Genomic DNA, 24,027 nt, shown 5'->3' with positions numbered 1-24,027 from the left:
AGGACCTGGACCTGCAAGCAACAGGTCACAAGGCAGGAGAGAGGTCTCCCAGCAATCAACGCAGGGATTCAGCGTCTCTGTGAAGACGCGCGTCAGCCTCCCTGGGTCCCACCTCCACATTTGGCTTGGAGCTTTGACAGAAGGATCACCAAGGACTGCTGAATGCCTCTGGAAGAGGATGTCAGGACGTCCCGTCTCCCTAGATTGGAGTTAACGTGCATTTCAAAGTAAAGTGAGTATCTGAGTGGTTGAATTAATACAGAATCAAGTCTCAGAGAATCACAGTTCTTGAATTTTGGAAGGGAATTTGGGAGTCATGTAACCCAACCTCTCCCTCCGTGTCAGAATCCTTATGGCCGCTTGGTTATCCGGCTTCAGTTTGGATGCCTCAGTTGACAGGGAGCTGCTGTCTCCCTTCTATGCCAAGCTCAGCAACCAGTGGTTTCCCCACCAGTGTCCATGAAATCCTCAATTCTCTTGCAGGCAGCTGGGGAAATGGGAGCAGCGACAGGAAGCGGCTGCTGCCCCCAGACCCCTCATCTCCTTCTAGGTTTCAGGGTGCTTTTTGTACCTTGCCACCCACCAGAGGTCCACAAGGGGGCGGGCTTCTCCCTTCTATGCCAAGCTCAGCAACCAGTGGTTTCCCCACCAGTGTCCATGAAATCCAGGGTGTCAAGGTACAAAAAAAGTTGCAGAGGGACTTAGGTTATTGGCTGTGTCATCACCAGAGGGCTCTAGTTGCCTCAAAGTGTTTTCCTTATATGGTGCTAACATTTCCTGCCTTCTCGCTTACCCTCCTCAGTGCATGCTCTGTCCTTCAGAACAGGTCTGAACCCGCATTTACTACAGCAGCACTTTAACTATTGGAAGGTGGGGCCTCCACAGCCTCTCTAAACATTCCTAGTTCCTCTCACAGTGCTTCTGTGGGGCGGCTCCTGGACCTGGGGAGGGTCGTCTGAACCCTGACTAGTACGCACATGTCCTTCGAAAAACACGGGCCCCACTCCCTAAAAACCGAGAGCCATTTTCCAGGGACAGTGAAAGCAACATAGGTCAAGTCATGGGCAGTAGGTGGGCAACGCTCAAAACCAGAGCCACAGAGACACACGGTGGATGGTGGCTACTTCAGAAGCTAAAAGACGGTCCAGATCAACCCCGCCTGGGGTGACTCTTCCAGAGGGGCCGGGAAGCCATGACCAGGCCTGAGGCTGAGGATTTGCTAAGCCCTGGGTGACTGTAGCCTCTCACTGTCTGGGGCAAAAGCAGGCCCCGGGCCAGAGTCTGTGGACCCTGGATTTCATGGACACTGGTGGGGAAACCACTGGTTGCTGAGCTTGGCATAGAAGGGAGAAGCCCGCCCCCTTGTGGACCTCTGGTGGGTGGCAAGGTACAAAAAGCACCCTGAAACCTAGAAGGAGATGAGGGGTAGTAAATGCGGGTTCAGACCTGTTCTGAAGGACAGAGCATGCACTGAGGAGGGTAAGCGAGAAGGCAGGAAATGTTAGCACCATATAAGGAAAACACTTTGAGGCAACTAGAGCCCTCTGGTGATGACACAGCCAATAACCTAAGTCCCTCTGCAACTTTTTTTGTACCTTGACACCCTGGATTTCATGGACACTGGTGGGGAAACCACTGGTTGCTGAGCTTGGCATAGAAGGGAGAAGCCCGCCCCCTTGTGGACCTCTGGTGGGTGGCAAGGTACAAAAAGCACCCTGAAACCTAGAAGGAGATGAGGGGTCTGGGGGCAGCAGCCGCTTCCTGTCGCTGCTCCCATTTCCCCAGCTGCCTGCAAGAGAATTGATCTCTGGAGTGTCACAGGGCAGGGGAGTGGTGGCAGGGGACATGAAGGGAAGTTAGGATGTGGAGACTGCTGGGTCTTCTGGCAACAGAAAGTTGGAGACAAATCAGGCAGGTGTTACTAGATGCTGGAAAAAAAAGAAAGAAGAAGGAAAAAGCAGCAGGAGGCCTTTCCTGGTTTTGCCGCTCCCTGGGTGGCCCCAGGCAAATCACAGTCCCTCTCTGGGCCTCCCAGGGCTAAGCTGGGTGAAGACTACAATCCCTCTGAATGCTGGTGCTTTATGGACTAAGCTGGATGCCTTCATATGCCAGTCCTGACAATGGTCTGTCCCTGGTGGCACCACACCCCTGACTAAAGAGAAGGGGGGATGGGAGGCAGCCAGGGCAAGGGGTACGTGTGGAAGGGGAGACGGAGGCCACCAACTTGACCCGCTTGGCAGGTCTACCCAAGGCCCGGGAGGGCACAGCACCCTCCATCACGGTGCCCGGCTCCTGGGAGCCCCAAAGAGTCCTTTCTCACAGTGGTCTCCCGTCCTTCCACAACGCTGGCCAAATCTAAATCTGGAACAGCGGCCTCCTCCTGAAACACTTCTCCACTGGGTGACACGTGAACGCTGACCCAGGGGAGCCTGGGCTGTAAAACACGCTTGCCCCAGACATTGTGACCAGGGACAAACATCGATTCTGCCTCACACGAACACACGTTGAAACTGCCTTTACTCAGCACTAAGCGCATTATCAAAGATTGTGTTTTTAACGTATTTTCGAGATAAATTCCGCACTACTCTGTAATCGATGAGTCTAATTAAGCTAAGTGTAGCCCTGGGAGATGCAAGCCAGAAGCACTTTCCTCAGAGCTCTCCGGATAAAAAATATAGGTGGATTTCAAAAATTAAATTATATGCTAAAATGGCTCAAATTTCTTTCTGCACTATGCTCATAGAGACACACGGTCACGGTGTCACCGAAGACAGGGTTTTGAAACACTGACTGTCCTCTGGCAAAAAGAAAAGTATTGAAAACCTTAAAAAATGACCTTGTATAAATTATCCGAAATAATGTCCTCAGGCTAGTGTGCTCCTAACTGGAATGATCCAGGGCAAATGTTATGGGGGGTGGGGGTCAGCTTTGTACATCACAGTACACTAAAGCTTTGGCTGGAAAAAAAAAAAAAAAAAGCCTGTAATTGCTCATTTTAAAAAAAGGCATTTATAAGGTTATTATAAGGCATTATAAATTATTCTGTAAACACTCCTTAAAAAACAGAGGATTCCAACCTTAAGGTACAATCCAAGTTCCACTTAAAAAACTAAAGTCAGGTAGAACATGTAATTCTCTTTGTAGTCAGAACCCTTTTCAAACACCTATTTAGACCACCTAGTTTTTCTGCAGTATTGCCAAGTTCTAAAATTGTAATGAAAAATTTAAAGTCCAAAACCTACAAGCCATCAGAGTTTCAGTAAGCAGATTGTGCCATTTCAAAACTGAAAATGTGCTTGCATAAGCAAGTCACTGGGCTAACCTTTCTGGATTGAGAGTCTGGCCTTCAGTTCAGAACATGGCTATGCCAGGGTCAGAAATGTGACAAAACTGCACTTTCACGGAGGTTAGCCAAGGTTCACAGGGTCATGACTGGGCCATTTTATCAGTCATGTCAGGCTCACACCCTATTGCCTGGCATAGATAAAAACTTTATCTGTCAGTTTGTTAAATCTTCTCCTCCTGCCTTATTTTCAATAAAGAAAACCTGGACTCGCTTATCTAAACCAGAGATTGGCCTTTTCCAATACTGTTTTCATATGCAACTTCAGAGTAAGGAAACACGCCAGTGACTTGGGGTCTCATTTTAGTCAATAACTTTGTCTTACCTAAAACTTTAATTTCAGAAAACAGTTCTGACACTGTGCGACACCATAGATTTATTATGTTTATAAAACATACTAAGTTTATGGCTGAAGGTGTTATATTAGATGATCTTCTCAAAGTGTTCTCTTTTCAAATTCAGCTTTCCCTAAAGTAAAGCAAACCCCTCCCCAAATTTTTAATTAACTTTGATAGATTTTCCAAATAGAGACTCTAAATTATCATCGAAAACTTAACAAAATTATCTTTAGACTCACACACACATATAATGTATGCTTTCTAATAACTGTTAAGAGAAAAAAACAGCTAAAGTTTCTTCCTCCCAGAAAATAGATATGTACAGATGACAAAGCCATGAATGTAGACGTGTAGAAATCTGGTTAAATATACAAATATAAAACCGGTGAGCTTCCCCCCACAGGAATATTAAACGCAACACAAGCACCTTCAGATTTTACTTTATTTGTAAACTATCCAGTTCATTATTTTAATATTTAAAGACTGTGGTACTGTAGAAGAGACACATAAATATTATAATATACATTTAGAAATTAAATATAATAAAATCAACATGACACTAGGTAAAAACGCATATGTACTCTTCAAATAAGTCTGAGGTCTGGGCATTCCCGCCCATCAGATTTCCCCCTGGAAACGGGTGAACCTTGCCGGGAGATCATCCACAGGATACACGGTGGGACTCGTTTTCATTGTAGGAGGTCCATTTAGAAGCTGCCAGTCACAACGCCTGGCCAGCTCCACTGTAAATATTTTGAGAAGAATTTTTGCGAACTCTTTCCCTACACAGCTCCTAAGGCCTCCTCCAAATGGAATGAAGCTGAACCTGGATGCATCCTCCGGGTGAGGCAGCAGAAAGCGGTCAGGATTGAATTCCTCCTTGTTGGTGAAGATATCGGCGACATCGTGAGTATCACAGATACTGTAGATAACATTCCAGCCCTTGGGAATCTGGTATCCCTGCAAAAGATTATGAAGTCCAAAGGACTGACAAACTGGAATTCAACCTTCAACAGGAGGAAAAAAAATCTATCACTGATATCCTTAGAGGAGTTATGAGCTGAAAGAAAGGAGGAGGGGGAGGTGGAGAGAGAAACAGAGAGACAGATAGACAGACATTCAGAGGCAGGACAATGTTATCAAAAGCCTAAGAAATTTAAGTCAAAGGACAGAGAAACAAAGGGAGATTTAAAACTACAACACAAAAGGTAAGGGTGGGAGGGAGAGAACTTTTAACTTACATTTAATTCAAAAGTCTTAAGGGCAACCCGAAACCCTCCTGGAACTGGGGGATTCAGTCGAAGGGTCTCTTTAATAACACACCCAGTGTATTTAAGCTGTTCCAAAATTTCCATGTCCAACTTGTTGTCTTGATTGCTCTTGCAAAGTAAACCCTATCAAAACAGTCACACAGAGGTGAACGGTTATTCTGTGCTCCAATAAAATCAGCCCAGCAGACGTAAACAGGGCTTAAGTAGCGGCTGGACCCAAAGGGCCTCATGATGGGAAAGTGTGAGGGGGAAACAGGGAGCAGCTAGTTACCATTTGCCTCCAGCCCTGGGCCCAAGTCCACTATCTGTTTACAATTCCAAGAGAATGCTGCTCACCAGTTAGAACCACCAAGTTTCTCCCCTCCCCCAATCACCACCACCACTGCTGGCTGCCACCACAGTCCCCCAGGAGTTCCCCATTCATGCCCTTGAACATACAAATCCAAGAAAGTGGAACCTATCTGAAAATCTCCAAGGTTCTGCAAAACGTGGAGAAGAGGTAGAAGTACAAGGCTGAACCCTGCCCGAATGGGATCACAGCTCAAGATTCCTTTTTTTTTATTGGGAAATCACACTTACCTTTTGGGAAGCTGGCTAGAGAGTAGCTGAGTTTCTTAAGGTAATCCTCCCCCCACCCCCCCACCCCCCGGCCACCTCAGTTCCCCTACCTTACTTTGCAGCTCCTCTCGGACTTTCTGGAGGACATGTGGGTAGAGCCCCAGGTAAGTGATCAGAGATGTAGCTGCACTGGCCGTGGTTTCGTGTCCTCCAAAGAGGAGCTCAGTTGAAGACTGCTTTAGTGCCTAAGAGTGGATTAAGACGAACGTTTTGACAAGTCTGCATGCAATTTTACAGAGCGACTACTCAGAATAGAACTGAGGGTTCTGGAGGGAAGATGAGAAGGGCTGAAAGTGTGCTGACAGAAAATCCATTTAAACAAAATGCTAAGACCCTTTAGTTCAGCTAGAGGAGGAAGGCCAGTAAGATCCCACTCTCCCAGGAACTCTTAAAGCCTTGGTTGTACTATAATCACCCAACACTCTTTATTTACATCTTGCAAATTCCAACTTTCCCTTTAAAACCTGGAAGGGATAGGGAACGAAGCCTCTCCCCACAGCTCCGCGGACCAGGTGTCTCAACCTCTGTGTCCCATCCCTGGGGTCTGGGCGGGCTTCCCACTCTGGGAACGTGGGCCCCAGGAGGGCACTTTGGGGACCCCAGGTACTGCGCTTGGAAAGCCAGGGGATCAAACTCCGCCGTGCCTCTCCTGAAGCTGCCACTCACCTGCATGTCCAGCCTCTCTCCCCTCTCCCACGAGTGCTCGATCAACAGCTGCAGCGCATCTTTGTAGCCCCCGTCCGCCTCTGCCGCCCGCAGCCCGCAGATCTTGGCGCGAATGTTCTCCTCGATGCGCGCGTGGATGAGGTTCCGCGCCTTCAGTCCCTGAGCGCAGAGAGCGCACGGCGGTGAGCAGAGAAGCCCGGACCCCGCGCTCCCGGAGCCCCTAGCTCCGCACCCTACATGCCGCCCTTACCCGGTACAGTCCGCTGAAGGGCACGTCTATGGGCAACGAGAAGAGATTGCGGGTCATTTCCTCGAAGGCCTCTACCAGCTGCTGCTCTGCTTCCCCGCCGCTCGCCAGCCGGGACTCGCAGCCCATCAGGATGCGCATAGCGATGCGGAACATAAGGCGCTTCACCTGGGGGTAGACTAGGAGGCCGCGCTCGCCGCAGCTCAGCCACTGCTCCAGGCAATTGCCCACTTCCTCGGAGATCACTGGCACGTAGCATTGGAGCGCCTCGCGGCTGAAGGCCCGCATAATCACCTGAGCTCCGAGGAGGGAAGAGTGTTAAAACCGCGCCCCACCCGCCCCTCTCGCCTTCCGAGGTCCCCTTCCGGAAACCCACAACCCCACCAGACCCAAGGCACTTCCCGGCTGGGAAAGCTACACTGGGTTTGGGAGGGTCCCTAGCCGACGCCTTATGCAGCTGGCGCTCGCCCAGCACCTATTTGCCTGGACCCCTCACGCGAATCGGGTCCCCCTTCCTGCCCAGGCGCCGCCACCCCGCCCTCACCTTCTTGCGCTGCTTGTGCAAGGAGTCGTGCAGGTTGGAGAGGCAGCCGGAGCCCAGGATGGTGCGCACAGACGCGGGCCAGTGGACTGACACCAGCCGGTGCTCCCCGAGCAAGATGCGCCGCACGTTGTCCGCTCCCATCACCCGCACCGTGGGCCGACCGAACAGATGTGTCTTGTAGATGAAGCCGTATTTCCTGCGCTTCATCTGCAGGAACTTCCTTCGCTGCGAGAGGAAAGCGGAGGAGAGAGGCGGGAGTGAGGGGGCGCCAGGGAGCGCCGAGCCTCCGGCTAGTACTGATCCTATAGCCTCAGTCACCTCCCTCCCGGGGGCGCCGACCCCGGCCTCAGTGGAAGCCTGGAGCCCCGGAGCTCCGGGGCTCCGGGGAACCGCCCTGTCCCGCCCCTGTCTCCCTTACCTGAAGCACCATCTGCAAAGTTTCCCCAAAGAAGGGGAAGCCCATAGTTCCGGGGGGCAACGGGAGGGCGCAGCTGCGGTCCCGGCTGCTCACGCAGTACAGGTCCCAGAGCTTGATCGCTGCCAGGAAGAGCAGCAGCGGTAGCACGAAGGTGCAGAGAGCACTGGCCAGCAATGCTGGGAGCCCCATGGCGCGCCGCGACCTCCCGCGCCACCTGCCGCCGTCGCCAGAGCTCCGAACCTGCCGCGCGCCCGCTTTATAGGCGGCCCAGGTTGCTGCCCACGTTACCTTAGACAAATTAGTTCACCCAAAGTTCATCTTTAATTGCGGATTGGGCCCCTGGCTCCTCCCCCCTCGAGGCGCTGCCCAAAATCTTTAACCGTTTGTTCCGCGCAGAGGCAGAGGCGGAGCGGTGGCGGCTTCCCTCGGAGCGCGCCTCCTGGGGTGCGGGGCTAGGAGCAGCCTGCTTCGCCCATACAAGTTGTGCGGGGCTCTTGGACGCTGGCAGGGGCCGACCCGGGCTCTGGGGAGCGGGAACTCCAAGCCCGGGGCTTCCTGTCGGTCTCTTTGGAATCCCTCCCGCCGGGTCCGACGGGCGGTCCCAGACCAGAGCTGCCTGCACTGGCTTTCCGTTTAAAGGCGCCGTGTGGGCCCCCTTCCACCTGCTGGGGGAGCAAAGGGAAGTGCGTTCAGAGATCGTCCAGCTTCCTCGTCCCACAGGTGGGGAAACTGAGGTGCAGAACGCAGAGCAAAACGCAGGTCTCCCGATTCTTCCAAAGATCCCGCAGAAGAGCCCAGGGCCAGGACCCAACCGAGAGTCGCGGGGAGTCGTGACCGGCTGACCATAGATTGCCAGCTCCCCAAACCCCTCAATGAGGTCCACACTCATGAAGTCTTGGAAAGTCCTACTTAAGGTACAAGAGAGGCTCCAGATCCTCAGGACTCCAGGTGCAGCCCTGCACAAGTCTGAGCCCTAACTCTGACTCCCCAGTCGGGGACCGCGGTGGCAATTCATCCGCGGCTCGGCGGCAACCAGAGCTCTGCGATCCTGCCACAGCCGGCCGGATTCCGAGGGCCCTGGGGTTAGCAGCTCCAGCTAGGCAGAGGGGAAGAGGGTCCTTAGCCCTGGCAGGATAAGGACACCGAGATGGAGGATGGATGGAAAGCCCGGAGTGTAGGCTCTCAGTCCCGGCTCCATCTCTACTTGAATGACCTTGGGCAAGTTACCGCACATCCTTGCGCCTGTTTCCTCCTCCTTAATATGGAGGTGATCATTCCTGACCTGTCTACACCACAGGGAAGTTGTGAGTTTCCAAAAGGGGCTTCTGTTTGCAAATACTCTTCCCAGCTCCAGGCACGCTAGGCTACGTTACCAAGGTGACCTGGGCTCCGGGCACTGGAGCCATCCTCCGCTCTCCCAGCTCCCACCGGGCAGAAAGCCACCCAGGAGAGAGGGGGGCTGGGTCCTAAACTCAGGCCTCTGCCGGCCGCTGATAAGAAGAGTGTTGAGGGAATCCGTACTGGGAAGTGAGTCTTCTGGCCTTCGCCCAGCTATACAATCGGCTGCTCCTGCAGCCAATGCCTGGAGCTCGGACACTGCGGGAAGCGCACGTGCGCTCCCTGCTTCCCGCCTGGTCGAGCCAGTGGGACTGAGTCCGAACTGCCTCGGACCAGTCAGGGCCACACGCCCCCTTTGATTTGAGCGATGAGCCCTCCAGTCGCGCCTAAAACGAAGCAATGATATACGTTTGTTTAAAACTGAAGAGCCGGTCTCCCAGGAGCACGCCTCACTCATTAGAAAGCGTCCCTTGGGGATGGAATACACTTTGATCCTGACAGCTGTTAAATACGCGGCCCTCCCGCGGTGGTCCCCAAACCCGGCGGGTCCGGAAGTGTCTGCGGAGTCGCAGGGACCGCACACTCGCCGAAACGCTCCAAGCCCGGGTCGCCGCAGGGTGTGTTTCGGAGAGTCGGCGTTTCTCCGTAAACCTACTTGGCGTTTCAGAGGCTCTAGGGAAGGGTCTCTCCCACTGTTATTTCTTCTAACGATTTCACAACTGTAAACAGTGACAGACGACTTCGGGGGCACCGGCTGGAACCGGGTCGAGACGCGCTGCAGGTAATTCTCAGAAATTCAGGGTCCGCCCCTTTCTGGACAGTGCCTCCGGCCGGTGAGCAAAACTGGTGAGCGGGGGGCGTGACCTGGGGCCCAGTCCCAATCCTCCGGCCTGACCCGCCTGTGACCCCTGCAGGCCGGACCGTGACATCCGAGTGAACTCCGCAGGGCCATCTCGCCAAGTTCAGCGCGCGCCGGGTCACAAGATGAGCGGGGCCTGCGCGCTGGAAATTGCCACAAGGGGGAAAAAATGTTTTAATCTACCTGCCCATCGAGACCCGCGGGGGCGACCGGCAGGAAAGGATTAAATGGGATAGTGAGGATCATTAAAGAACATCTTGAAGAGGGGAAGGGGCCCATAAATTACCAGCCCAATAAGAACTTTGATCTAGATAACTTGCCAAGCTTTCGTGGGTGGCAGTAGGTGGGGAGAGGGGTTGATTCACTGGAAAATAAAATATGTTTCCAAGATGTCTGCAAAACAGCCTGTTGCTAAGGGTTGGGGGGTGGGGAGTGAGTTCCTGACTGGGGTCAGGGGAGCCGAGGCAGCTGAAGCACCTATCCTCCACCTTTCTTTCAACCCCTTCTTCCCTTGTCTTGAGCACTCATCCCCATCCCAGGGTTTTATACCTGCTGTTCTCTCTGCTTGGGGTGCCTCTTTCCCAGCTCACCGCTTGCTGGTTCCTTCCAAAGTCGAATGTCACCCCAGGGAAGTCTTCCCAGGCCCCAGCCTGCCCGGCACTCTGCATTGCAGGCCTGTTTTATTTTCTCCACAGCACTATCATCATCAGACATGTTCTTGCTCTTGTCTGAGTTTATTTACTGTCTACCTCCTTGGTGAGCATGCCAAGTCCAGGAGGGCAAGAACCACATCTGCTCCTTCCTCAGAGAATCAAAAGCTACTAAAGCAAGAGCTCAGATTTTCTTGGAAATTACTGAGAATGAAGTATCAGTGGGAAATTAGAGCAAAACTGGAGCTGCCCCTACCGGGGCTTATAGTTAGTGCAGGTAAACCAGGTCTCTTGGAACCAGCTAAGTCTGGGCTTCTGAGAGCCCCCTCCCCCAATCTCTCTCCCCAAATCAGAATCAGCCCCAAGCCCTGGTCCTCCCACCACCTCAGCCTAGTGGAGTTTCTGAGGCCGAGATGTTGTCTCTGCAGCCTCAGGAGCGCCCTGAGGGCAGGCCCCCAGATCCGCCACTTCTTGCCGGCTCTGTGGCTCTGTCACCTGCCTGCAGATCCCATGGCCTGGCGCCAGAGCCTGTGGTCAGCAGTGGGTGATGAATTGCCCTGGAGGGAGTTATGGCAGTGTCAGCCGAGCTCGGAAGGGCCCGCTGCACTCTTGAGCTACCAACCCTGCCTGTGTCTGCTGCTTCCCCCTTTCTTTCTGGCCCCAGGATCCACCTTAAGCGTAAGGTCAGGAGGGCACCAGCTTTCTTCTGGTTCATTAAGGGGTCAGCTCAGGCCTTGGCGGCAACTTCCCTGACTCACCCATCATGACCAACTGCCTCCAGCCTGTCCGAAGGTGGGTGGCAGGTTACAGTGAGCTGTTAGGAATAATGACGCTGGAGGCTCTTGGTTTAGATTTAAACACTGTTGGGAACTTCTGTGTTGGAAAGGTCCAGAGTCCTTAGGCCAACTTAGGGATCGCGTTGAAAGGATAAAAGGCCAAGAGCTTCCCAGCAGCCACAGGCCTGGGAGCTGGAGCGGGGAGTAAGTGATGGGGTGGAGGAGAGCACTGGCTGAGTGGTCCAGTCTCTCGCCTCAGTTTCTCCCCTGTAATAAAGGTGGTTGAAGCAGTAAACCGAACGTCCCTGCAGCCAACTATCTTGGAGATAATTCAGAGCCCAGCTCCCTGGAGCTATGCTCAAGAGAGAAGTTCCAGCAGCCTGGACCCCAGGCTGCCCCAGTTCCTAGTCTCTCTCTGGATATATGCAGGGTAGGTCCTTCTGGGGGAAGGGTAGGGGGTCTTTCCTGAGTCTCCCTCACCCCTCATCCCACTTTCCCACCAGGGAGCAGCTGCCCAGCTAAGCTGTAGCCTCCTCACCCAACTATTGCCAGGAAACTACTTCTTGGTCTTTCTGTTTTGGGTACAAATACCTCGAACGTCTCTATGTCTCCATCTCCCATGAAAATAATCCAGCCTTAAAGAGTCCTCTCGTTTGCCTATTCTCCCTTGTATAAATGGAAAGATTAAACGCGTTCTTGAACTAGGAATTTTTCTTTTAAGAAATCGCCAGCAGAATCCGGTGTTGAGCCCATTTAGAGCCCTGGAAGCGCTCACCGTTCTGGGCTTCTGCCGAGACCTGCAGAGTGGCTAGGGCGCACCTAGCGGAGGCCAGCTGCCTGAAGGCCTTCCGTTGGGCGCCTTCTCGGTGTCTTCCTATGGCCCAAAGCCAGGCCAGAGATGCTCTCCCGGCGTCCCCTCTTGCTCGCGACCGTTGCAGGTCCCGCATCGTTCTACGGCCCAATCCTCCCCTAGCAAGCCTCCCCACGGCCCTGCGATCCATGCCTCCTCCCGGGCTTGGCTTCTAGTGGAGATGTTCCCTCCATCCCTGCTTCGAAATCCTGGGAAGGGCTTAAGAGACTTGGTCCACCACCTTTCCTTCCTCAGGGTGCATGCGGAGTACAGGAGGCACCTTCCCACTGGCCAGGGCACTTCTCCAGTGCGGTGGCAGTGGCTCACGCATCTCCTCCCGCAGAGTCCGGCACAGAGCCGCAATCGATAACCGTTTGGTGAACTAGAGAGCGCGCCCGACCCGGTACTGGGGAACGGCAGATGGGCGGCTCCGCAAGTGCTCCGCTGCCACTGGCCAAGTCAGGTTCCGCGGCGCAGCGGGTCAGAGGCGTCGCCCATCCGGCGCAGCCGAAGGCGCAAGCGGGTGGAAAAAGAGCCGAAGACCGTCCACCGGGTGCACGATGGGCACGGTCTGCATGGCGGGGAAGGCAGGCGTGGCCAGCTCCCAGCGCGCCGTGCGCACCAGTTCCACCGCGAGCAGCTGGAGCACGGTCTGCGCCAGCTCCTGGCCGAGACAGCTGCGCGCACCGCCGCCGAACGGGATATAATGGAAGCGGCCGGCGGCGCCCCGCGCATCCTCGCCCTCAGTGCCGAAGCGCTCTGGGTCGAAGCCCTCAGGCGGGCTGCGGTACACCGCGGCCGTCTCGTGCGTGTCCCGGATGCTGTACATCACGTTCCAGCCCTTGGGAATTTGGTAGCCCTGCGGGGAGGTGAGGAGACCCGCCTGACCACGAGGCACCCGGAAACCCAGCCCGAACTGATCCTCCACCCGGGGTATATCAAACAGGCTTCCGAAAACAAGCAGGGAGGCGCGTCTAACCCGGAAGCTACCGCTCTGCATACTCATACCAGCTCCTTCCCTGGGGAGCTGTGTGACGATGGGCTACATGCTCAATCTCTGAGCCTCAGTTTCTTAACTGATAAAGTGAGAACAAAAATGCCCATCTTGTTGTGAGGATTCAAATAACGGGTCTGGCCATATATATTAGTGGTCAGTAAATGTGCTCTATTATTTGTTTCACTGTTTTGTTTTTGTCTTTTTTGTTCTCACGTTAGATAAGGAGACCTAAATTCTAGTCAGGACAATGCAAACGACAGCTCCTCTACGGTCATCTCAATTTTACAGCTCCTCTTGGGACTGAACTGAAAACAGCCTCTCTGTCCTCACCGCCCATCAGCTGTACAGTAATGTTCAGATCAGGCAGCCACACTCTAAGAAGGTGCACATGAGAATTAAATTGTTGGAAGGCAGCTTTCATGTTCCCTTTGCTCACCTCCAACTTTTTCAGCTATTCCACTTTTGTGATGTCTTCCAGACCCGACCATCCTGCTTCCCTTGCCTGAACAGCTTCAGGAGGCTCTCACAGGCAAACAGATCTTGGAATCACCAAGGCGCTCTCCCTCTCCTCTCTAGGCCTGTTTTCCCATCTGGAACCTGGAGGATGGCTAAGACCCCTGCCTCTATTCACCCTGGTGGTCCAGGGCCCTTCTCCTGCGGTTTCTCTAAGGTCTTGCACCCCAGCGCCTGCATGATGTCTGAATTCCAAGATTCAGCATACAAGATATTTCTAAACCCCTCACTAATCCATCTACCTTTGTCTGGGCCATCCCCTCTCAGTGATGTGCTGTCCCCATCCTAACCCATCACTGTCCCAGTTCAAATGCCAGCTCCCAAAATGTTTTGGTGTCATTCAGCTAGAGATCACTCTCTTCTTCACACCAGTTTGTGATGAAGTTGCTGGCTCTGGCCCCCTTTCTTTCCATGACAGCACCTCAGGGGCAAAATCCCATTCCCTTAAGGGTCCTCAAATCCTGGTATGCAATGCACTAGGGACATTTGCTGTTTAGTTTAAAGTAAGGGTCAGGGAAGGAGGTGCCCACTCTGCCTGGAGCCGCCCAGAGACCGGGCTGGTGGTAGGGGGGATGCAGGGACAGCCATTCAGGCAAACACCTTCAGTTTAGCGGCGCTAGGGCTCCCCTTCCCCGATGCTGCCACTGCGAAGCACAGCCGGGCCCCACCTGGAGTCAAGGCTGGAAGGGACCAAGGCAGCTTCCTTCCAGAGAGTAAACTGAGGCCCAGAGTGAGAAGGGAATTGCCCAGGGTCACAGAGAGATGGAGCCAGTCCTAGACCTTAACTTTCTTGCCCAGCTCATGCCAACCTCATACCCCATACTTTAATTAGCCCGCTTCCCTGGAATCCGGCCTCAGCCGGAGGCCTGGACTGGTAACAATGATTAATCCCTTTTTCTTGTGAGGGAGCCAGAGAGATGGGGTACGGGACATAGTGGGGGTCTCTCTTTGTGCCCCACCCAGCCTCACTGGCTGAAAGGGGGGTGCTGGGCAGAGAAAAGGATGTTTTAATTCTAAAACTCGGCTCTGATTCACCCGGACCACTGCCAAAAGCTGAAGTGTGCGGGGTCCCTAACCTTGCTTTGCTCCCTCAACCGTGGTTCCCGGGAAATGGAAGAGGATTCAGCCCATTTTCCAGGAGGGAAAGCGGAGGCCCGGAGAGGGGAAGAGTAGACAGCTCGGTCCTAACCCCTACTCCACCTCCCCGCGGCCGGCGGCAGGGGCGGGGCGGGCGGCGCGGCGCACTTACGTCGAGCTCGAAGGTGCGCAGGGCTGTCCGGTAGCCCCCGGACACGGGCGGCAGGAGGCGCAGCACCTCCTTGATCACGCAGCCGACATAGCGCAGGCGGCCGAGCGCCGCCAGGCTGAGGTCGGGCTCGCAGCCACAGTTGGCCGGGGGCCCAGCACCGCCCCCTGAGGCCGCCGGCACGCAGCCGCACGCGCGCCCCAGCCCCTGCGCCGCCAGCTCCTGCTGGATCTTGGCGATGGCCGCCGGGTGCTGCAGGAGTAGCAGGACGAGGGACGTGCTGGCACTGGCCGTGGTGAAGAAGGCGGCGAAGAGGAGCTCCACAGCTGACTCCTGCAAGACAGCCCGGGAGCGCTGAGTCTCCATTAGCCGGGCCTCGGCCTCGTGGCCCCCTGAGGCGCAGGAGCCCCACACGTGCCGTTGCGCACAGGCCAGAGCGCAGGGTGCTCCCGTGGCGCGGCTACCTGTGCAGGTCCTGGAGTCGATTGACTCCCAAGTCCGACACTTGGGGAAGTCACAGATAGCTACGAGCAAGAGGAGGATCTACCCACTTGCCGTGGGAGGTTCCCAAAGATAATGCCAGGAACTTTTTTTGTGTACTGTTCATAGCGCTTTACGTGTATTAACTCATTCGATACTCACCCCGATCCTGTGCGGCACAATGCCCGTTTTACTGAGGCTCTGAGAGGTGCTCGAGGTCCCTGCCGTCACCAGTCCCAGTAGCCGAGCCGGGAGCCCAGCGCTCTTAACCATGCAGTGCTGCCGACAACCCCAGCTGGGCGTCCTGACAGTAACCGCAGTGGAATTACCAAGGCACCTGCAGCAGCAGCGGCAGCCTCCCACCAAAGCAAGCATCGTGCTCCTCCTCCTGCTTAGCGGTGGTCCTAGTGACTAAACCTCTTCCTGGTGTGCACTGCCGGAAGGACGGAGGGGCCTGGTGGCTTCGGCGTCCAGGCCCCAGCCCTCACTGCCTGCCTCTGCCCTCCCAACTCCCCGTGTGCTGTCGTCCTTCCTTGCAGCACCCAGTTTGTGTTTACACACTGACTGATGTTATTATAGGATGAATATGTACCCCTCCCCTCTCGCACCTCGAGGGCAAGGGCTATAGTTTGCTCACTGCTGTATCCCCAGTCCCAGCATGGAGCCTGGCACTGAATAGGTAGATAATAATATGTGTGTTATGAATGACCTGATCCAAGGCTAACTGCCTGCCCTGGACAAGATGGGGAACTGGGACAGAGACCTTGGGGCTCCAAGGTCCTCCCTGGCCAGCCAGAACTGAAGATTTCTAGCTAGTGGGTCCCTTCCTGAGAACCTGGAGGGTGTTGTCGCCAGCTCCCCAGCCCTGCCAAGGCTGAGGGACCATCCACTTCTTTCCACCACTCCCCTTCCCAGCCCAGAACTGTTCCTATCCACTGGCTCCCCCATGACTCATGAGCCCCCTGCTCATCTACTTCTAACTCCTTTGACTCTTCCAGACTTCACAACCACCCAAGAGTCAGCAAGGAGATTATTAGTCCTGTTCTCGGAGAAGAAACTCAGGCTGAGTGAGCCCCACCCTTCAGTGGCTGGCTAGTGGAAAGTGGGAAATTGAGGCCCCGAGAAAGGATGGGAGTTGCTTATGGAAGGCTTGAGGTGTTCCCATTTCTAACTTCCCTGCCCCCCAACCTCTCCACTCCTTTTTGGGTTCTCGAGCAGGTGGGTCCAGGGACCACTCCAAAGTTTCCCTCCTTACCTCCATTGTATGTGCACTATGCATACATGGGGAGGGGTTCTAATTCTCCAGGAGATTCTGCAGTGGCAAAACAGACAGGTAGAGGGGTGCCAGGTGCCAAGGTGGCTCATGGAAGTGTAGATTTGGGGAGGAAGAGGGGAGCTTCAAGGAGACTGTGGAATTTAACCCTGAACCCTTAGGGTTTGTAGAGAAAAGGGGTGAAGACAGCTCCATAGGCAGGGGGACAGCAGAGGTAAAGGCATGGAGTGACAGAGAAGTGGGGGAGGGGGAGAGCTGTTTGCTGCCAGAACCGGTAAGGGAGGGCCTAGGATTCATGCCATGGACTCTCCTCTGAAAGAGATGGTGACTGGCCCAAGGCCACAGAGATAGTGGGTGCAGCTGAGCCATAAGTGGAACCCAGGTCTCCTCTTTCCCCTCACCCTGAGGAGTGCCTGTGGCTCAAAGTGGGCCCAAACAGGATGTAGCTCCGTTGCTCCAGGGATGCAGCATGTGTGTAGAGACCTGCTAGAAATGCAAAAGAGGGGAGGAGAAATCTCCCGCCACCTACCTTCAGCTCCTGCACTGAGAGCTCATGGCCCAGCTCCCTAGTGCTGTGTATGATCCCGTCGAGGGCATCGCCTGGCTCCGCAGCAGCCTTGTCTTCATGAAGCTTCTCTGCAATGGCCTCCTCCAGGTGCCGATGCAGCTGGTCCCGTGCCCGCATGCCCTGATGTGTGGGGAGAGAAGGGAGGTGGGGCAGGAAGGCTGAGGGGACCAGCCCTGGACACCTACCCCCAAAATCTTCCCAGTGCTGGTCTGGCTCTGCTGAGAGCCTGGTGTTAAAAGTTTCCCAGCTTAGTTCCATGCCTGGCACATAGAAGGGGCTCAATAAATGCTTAGGAATTTGTCCATTACCCCCACACACCATTCTCTCTTGATCACAAGCCCCCTTTGGGGCAAGGCAAACAGTTACTGTCCTTCTGACAGGAAGATGCTGAGGCTCAGAGAGGTAAAGCCATTATCCAGGGTCACACAGCTGTCAAGTGTCCATGTCTGGCACAGAACCCTGCCAGGGAGTCAGTCCATTGTCCTTTCCCTGCACAAGGCCCAGGCAGGGGCAGTGGGCACCAGTGCAGAGAGGAAAGGACACCTTGATGCGCTCAGGAAAGCTCTGGCTTAAAGGACACTATTGGAAGTCTAAACATTAGCCTTTGTAAAGGGGTAGGCAAGAGGGCTGGGGTGGCCCTCCAGAGTTCAGGGAGCAAGCACAGAGAAAGCGTCTGCCTGGGGAAGCATTTTGAGCACTTGGGCTTTTTAGTCAGGGGAGATGGGGTTCAAATCCTGCCCCCCTCCCTACTAGCTGTGTGATCTTGGGTAAGTCATTTAACGTCTCTGAGCTTCAGTTTCTTCATCAATAAAATGAGAATAATAATACTTTGCAGACTGAGAGGATTAAATCAGAAAATGAACCCAAGGCAATCAGCCCATATAGCATGTACGTTTATACATAACTATTATTTTTATTCAGGTGACTGAAAACCAGGGCATCAGCACAATAAGAAGCCCCAGTTCGGTTGCTCTCTGGGCCCAGCCCATCGCTCTGAAGTTTGAAGAGGCCATGGTTCTCTGATCCGGAAACTAGCGGGACTGGGGCCGCGGGCGGGGAGCCGGTACCCACCCCTCTCCAGCTGGCGCCGGGCTGGGTCGGGGGGGCGTGTCTGCGGCCCTAGTGCTCCCATCCATTCCGCAGCCACGGGGCTTCCAAAGCGGAGCTGGAGGCCAGGCCAGGAGGCGCCGCTCTGGGGAGGGGCTGGGACGACTGGCTGGGCGCCCGCCACCGAGACCCAACGTCGGGAAGCCGGCGGCTGCTGGGGCTGGAGCTCGTCCCTCAGGCGTGACCCAGAGAGGGTGGGTGGCCCGCCGCGGGTCACACAGCGAGTCAGGACAGAGGCCAGCCCCGACGCCCACCGCCACACCACGACGCCTCCCCACACTGTGCAGAGCCTCCATCTCCCAGCAGAGGTGACGCCTGTGGCGCACCGAGGGAGCCCCAAGGGGAAGGTTTGGGGAGGGGCGGCAGTACCTTGCGCAGGCCACTGAAAGGCACATCTAGGGGCAGCGAGAAGAGGTTCTCCACGAACTGCTCGAAGGTCCGGGCCAGCTCCGAGCACTGCGCCTCGTCTAGCCGCAGCCCCAGTAGGATGCGCGCAGCCATGCGAAAGGTGAGCGCTTTGGCGGCCTCATAGACAGCTACCGGCCCGCGGGTCGCGCACCAGGAGCGCACCTCACGCCGCAGCGCCCCCTGCAGGCGAGGCACGTAGCGCTCCAGCGCCGCGCGGTTAAACACTCGCGCCAGGATCTGTGGGGAGAGCGCGGGGTCAGCCCTGGCAGCCGTTCGGCTCCCTCTGCTCCGCGACTCCATAGGAGCCAAAAGGCCAATTTCGGCCCCTTTCTCCTATTCTAAGAGACCCGGACCCAAATGTGTTGGGTTTTGCTCTCGCCATTCCCTCTAGTTCTTCTCTGATGTACACAGTCCCTCCCATCCATCCAGGCCACAGGGGCCACCTCCTCCAGGAAGTCGTCGCTAACCCTAAGTTTGAATTTCCAGCGCTTCTGGTATCAGAATCGCAGAAGATCGAAGATGAAAGGACCTTTAAGTCCCAGTCCTGTCCTTATAAAACAAAGCCGGAGAAGGTAAGGGACTGGCCCAATGGCACCCACTTGTTAGTCAGGGGCCCTGGCCAGGTTCACAGTGTACCCCTAACACCTCGCCCCGGCCTGGCCCACAGCAGGTTCTCTGAAACCGCGGGTCTGACGTCCCGACGGCACCTTCTGTTTTAGGCTTACCTTGCGCCGCTGCCGGTGCGGCTCGCCGACCGCGCCGAGCAGTGTGTGCGAGCCCAGTAGGATGTGCGCGCTCTGCGGCCACTGGCTGCGCACAAGGCGGTGCTCGCCCAGCAAGATTGTGCGCACGTTCTCGGCGCCGCTCACGCGGATCACCGGCCTGCCCAGCAAGTGCGTCTTGAACACCGTCCCGTAGCGCTCCCGGCGGGAGCTGTGGAAGCGCGAGCCCTGCGAGCCAGGAGCGAAGAGGGATGGGGCCGCTGGGCCTCAGCTGGGGATCTAGCCCAGGCCTCCCAACTGCCGCTTGATAAAAACCTCCTGCTCTAGGCTGGCGCCTTATTCTTTACAAAACAGTCTCAAATGGGCCTCGCGACTGCCCTATGGTAATGTACATGCTCCTGTTCCCATTGGTGAGATGAGGAAACTGAGGCTCAGAATGGGGACACGAGCGCCAAAGAGCTCACTGCTGAGACTCGCCCCTGACTCCTGATTCTACGGTGGCAGGATATAGGGTCCTGGAACCCCTCTGTTCACCCCCGTGCTTTGTCGGGACTTAAGTTATGTTGGAGAGAACGCCAGTGACATATAGTCCCTTCGAGGAAGCAGCTGGGCAAAGGTCAGGGCCGTGTATGCTCCCTGGGGCCCTGGGCGACAGGAAGAGGCTGGCTACAAACCCTGGGAACATTGAGAACCAGTGGGGGATAGGGAAGAAGGGGCCATATTGGGGTGCGGAAACGACGGACTGCTCACCTGAACTAACCAATGCAGCGTTTCCCCGAAGAAGGGCCAGCCCATGGAACCTTTGGGCAGGGGCAGGGCAGAAGCTCGGTCCCGGCTCAGCGTCCAGCGGAGGGTCCAGAGGTGCTGGGCCAGGCTGAGCAGCAGGCCCGCGCACAGGAGAGCGGTGCCCGCCGCCCCCAGCACCGACAGGCAGCTCAGCCCACAGGGGAACATGGCGAGCCTGCCGGGGCCAGGCCGCTCCGAGCGCAGGAGGCGCAGGAGCTGCGGCGCCGGCAGCGCGCAGTGTTCACCTGTTCTGTCCGGAAAGGGCCTGGGGCTTGGGGACCAAAACCGAGATTTACAACCTCGGACAAGGACTTCGCTCTAAAAGCAGACGGGCAGCGGAGGGCAGCAGTGACCACGCGCCCTTAGGGAACGTGCCTTCATCGAGACCCGCGCGCTCAGGACTTTTCCCGGAGTCCGACGGCTCCCGGGCCAAAACTCAACCCTCTCGCGCGGGCGCCGGCTGCCTCGGGACCGCTCGAGCCGAGCACCTCCCACCTCCCCTGGTCAGCACTCCTTCGATAGAAGCAGCGAAGGAGGGCAAAGAAAGGAGCAACTCACCGGTATTACCAACCAGGGCTGCGCTCACCCAGGCTGTAGACCCCCGCCCACCTCTCTCTTCTCCAGCCTTTTAACCCTTTTCGGCCCACCCAGGCCACATTTATATAGATATTGGCTCCCTCCCTACGGATTGATACCGATTCACACGACGTGACCCGCCTCTGCATATTTAAAGCGCTCCACGCAGAGTAATGATTGGAGGCGGTGGGCAGCGGCGCGCTCTCGGAGGGGTTGGAGTGGGGAGTGGCAGCCGCTGCGGCGCTACGGCTAAGCCGGGGGGCCATGCCCCGCGCAGATCCTCGGGCGGGGCCTGCAGTTTCGCGCCAAGAACCTCCCGGCTCCCAGCAGGAGCTCGGCGGGTGGACTGCCCGAGCGCACGGAGCTAATGCGGGCTCTCTCTGGGATCCCCACCCTCGAACTTCCACGTGCCCATTCCCCTCCCGGCACTCCAAGCCTAAAGGGCTGGGGGTTCTCCCCTTTGCTCTGCTTCTGTTTCAGGGAAACTGCGGTCTTCGATGCCTACCTTGGCATCGCAAGCCCTGATGGCCGGGGTTGAGAATCTCGACATCCCCACCCCTCCAAGGTCTCTGATCTACCACTTCCAGAATCCTTCAAAAGATGGTAGTGTCACTGCTTCTCAAAGCTTCACGGAGAACCCCTAATCCCACGAGGAGCAGATATCCCCCGGCGCCTTTCGGGGGGCTCAAGGACCAAATTCACTGTCCCCTCCCCCTTCGTATCCTTTCCCCCTCATCAGTCTACATGGGTGTTTCTTGGGGCTTTTTGTGGGACCCGAAATGGCCCAGGACTCGGGCGTCCCAGTTCCTACAGAGCAACCCGAGGGGTGCGGGGTGTGTGTGTGTGTGCAGGGTGCTTGTTTTCCTGAGAACAGTAAAGCGAACTCCTCAAGACCATCACCGTTGAGGACCCACAGTGGTCTGCTCCAAGCAGTACAAAGGAGGCGTCTCTCCGAATCTGGGGACGCCTCATTCCAAGCCGGGGAGACGTCCCCGGTGACCTGGAGAGCTGGGTAAGGCACTGGAGGGTCACTACATTCCGGTCCTCAAAGAGAACTAGCAGCTCACGGCTTCTCTGGTAACTTCCAGATTATATTGTGCCTGCAATTACCATATTTTCCATGTAATATTTTTTAAAACGTTAAATACTTTAGGATAGGAGACGGTCAAGGGAATAAATGCTTCTTTTCTTTGTTTTGGTGACACTCCATTCCAATAACAGGGAATAATAGTCCTTCTGAAGAAAGCAGTTGTTTTCAGTCAGGAAGCTCTAAATAGATGCAGTATCATTGGATTTCCAACAACTTGCTCAACCTTTTTAATATTTAATCACAAAATCAAGAAATGTACATATAATTCTTTACACTTATTTTACAGAGTCAAATAAAAGTTTCTTACAGGCATAAATCCTGAAAATGCAAAAGGATTATTCAGCATAAATACAATGAAGAGAAAGTAAGGATCAGATTGTTATTACCATCTGGACCACAGTACTTTACACAGTAAAATGTACATTCATTTTAGGTTTTCCAGAGTTCATTTGGTTTGGCTTGTTTTCACAGTGAGGACACGGTACTGAGGTCTGCTCTTTGAAGAAAGTAACCTGACCCCTGTGGTAACTTCTGTGTGTAGGAACACATCTCTCCTAGCACAAGCGGCACCTGAAGTGGTTAGCCCCACTTAGTTTCTGTCCTTCTAACTTGAACCAAACCAAACCAAACCAAACCAAATAAATGGGGCCAGCTACAAACACTGTAGTTAGAAATATTAACCCTGCTGAACAGAAACACCTTGCATCTTTAGAAAATCAAATTCCTTTTCTTCATATTCAGATTAAATTAAACCACCCAAGCAGAACAAATAATTCAAATTCTTATTGGGTTAAATTAAGTTTGATTTCAGGGACCTTTAAAGATTTATATTTCCTCCCTCGAAATCAGCAGAATTCGAAATTTTAGTCTATGTAAATAATATTGAGATGAAAATTAAAGCTAAAAGTCAGAAAATGACAGTGAAAGATCAGACATAATTTCATTCCAAAACCAGATACTGGAAAACAAACAAAAAACAACAAAACAGAAAAATCATTCAAGTCTAAGTAGAAAAAACACCAATATATAGAGGCATAAGTTCCTCTAATGTATTTACACAGTTTCATAGACAATTTTTGACCTGATTTATATATTAGTTTTGCCTTTTTTCCCTAGAAGTGAAAAAAAAATTAATGTCAGGTTTTCCATATATAAAATATTATTCAGTTATTTAAAAATCCATACAAATGATATTTATAATTCTTTCTTGTTTAAGCTCTCTCATCAGTATCTTTTCTCTACTGTATTTTTGAATTCTGCAAACAACTTTCTCTATCATGACCAGTGCCTGTTAGAGATCAATGTTGAGACACCATGGATTTGGTGTCACTGAGTGCAAGCAATGTGAAGTTTATGTGTGCTGGGACATACCATTCACCAAACTTCTCAGCTGTTTCACAACTGTCTCTATCAACTTCTGTTTGTCTCGATCATTCTTCCTGAATTGAGCAAATATATTGTTCTTTTTGCTAGTATCCTTCATCCTAGGAATATATGTGAATGAAGAAGCTTAGTAAAAGGAAATTAAAAGCTATACTGTCACAAGTGAAATATCTTGGCATGCTCTGGATTATCTCACACTAATCCTATGCTTGAAAAATATACTTCAAAGAAAATAGGTACTACTAATAGAATTACAGAGAAAGCAACCACACAAAATATTAGCAGCTTTATTTTGTATTTTCTATGAAGTGGTATTTTTTGCATTAGTATGTAAAATCTAAAGCAAGTTTTCTTACGTGATACTATTTTCTAATATCATTCCATAAAGTACGCTAAAATACATACCCTCTATGGACTCTGCAAATCACACTCATAGCAAGACAAGGTGAAAGGAAAAATAACATTAGAAAATTTAAAGCAGTAATTTGTTTGCCTCAGTGGTGTTTCATGGCATTGTAAAACAAGCTTACATTTATTTAAAACAGTTCCTTATGTCCTCTCAAATCAAATACACCACAGATATTTTGAAATGTGGGAAAATAATATACACTTTTAATTCAAAAATTGAAAATTTTAATAGTGATGCTTAAAATGAAATATGGTAGAGTGAAAAGAAAACCTGCCACATAATGAGAAGGAAAAGTAACACCTACACTTGTTTTACTTTTAATTGGACAAGATGCACCAGTAAGTGTTCTGTTACTTCAGTTTTTATAATATTATTTTTTCGAAACGCATACCTCTCTCTCTACCTGTAAAGAATCCAAGCCCATCATGGTAGGATCTAGACAGCACTGGTGGCAAACATTCCAATCCTTAACTACGTTTTACAAAATACTTTCTCTCCCGTGTTACAGTATTTAAAAAAAAAAAGTTCCACTTCTCACTTATCTGCAGTAA

General features: G+C 53.5%; 3 protein-coding genes across 9 annotated transcripts in view; all 3 read right to left on the bottom strand.

Annotated features, from left to right (window-relative positions):
• Positions 1-4,105: 4,105 nt before the first annotated feature.
• Positions 4,106-7,906, bottom strand: CYP26A1 (cytochrome P450 family 26 subfamily A member 1). The gene is made up of 7 exons (XM_007119818.3): positions 7,446-7,906; positions 7,028-7,252; positions 6,487-6,777; positions 6,237-6,395; positions 5,621-5,755; positions 4,923-5,075; positions 4,106-4,641 (listed from the first exon to the last, which is right to left on the bottom strand). Exons 1-7 carry the CDS (start codon positions 7,632-7,634, stop codon positions 4,300-4,302), a joined length of 1,494 nt encoding a protein of 497 aa, XP_007119880.1. The 5' UTR covers positions 7,635-7,906; the 3' UTR covers positions 4,106-4,299.
• A 4,493-nt stretch (positions 7,907-12,399) lies between these two features.
• CYP26C1 (cytochrome P450 family 26 subfamily C member 1) lies at positions 12,400-20,186 on the bottom strand. Its single transcript, XM_024121183.1, has 6 exons — positions 19,983-20,186; positions 19,236-19,460; positions 18,472-18,747; positions 16,957-17,115; positions 14,678-15,007; positions 12,400-12,777 (listed from the first exon to the last, which is right to left on the bottom strand). Exons 1-6 carry the CDS (start codon positions 20,184-20,186, stop codon positions 12,400-12,402), a joined length of 1,572 nt encoding a protein of 523 aa, XP_023976951.1.
• A 1,514-nt stretch (positions 20,187-21,700) lies between these two features.
• EXOC6 (exocyst complex component 6) overlaps positions 21,701-24,027 on the bottom strand; it is a 216,631-nt gene continuing 214,304 nt past the window's right edge. For 4 of the 7 annotated variants that reach the window (XM_055081380.1, XM_055081382.1, XM_028480931.2 and 1 more), the window contains 2 exons: positions 23,056-23,168; positions 21,887-22,796 (listed from right to left, as the gene is read on the bottom strand). In XM_055081380.1, the coding sequence (XP_054937355.1) occupies positions 22,771-22,796; positions 23,056-23,168 (139 nt within the window). In that variant the 3' untranslated portion in view covers positions 21,887-22,770. Of the gene's footprint in view, positions 21,864-21,886; positions 23,169-24,027 lie in introns of those variants that run through there. The other 3 variants (XM_055081379.1, XM_024121373.3, XM_024121372.3) reach the window with 3 other exon arrangements.

Source organism: Physeter macrocephalus, chromosome 20 (assembly GCF_002837175.3).
Source record: "Physeter macrocephalus isolate SW-GA chromosome 20, ASM283717v5, whole genome shotgun sequence".
Classification (NCBI taxonomy): domain Eukaryota; kingdom Metazoa; phylum Chordata; class Mammalia; order Artiodactyla; family Physeteridae; genus Physeter; species Physeter macrocephalus.
This window is presented reverse-complemented; position numbering and strand designations above follow the sequence as displayed.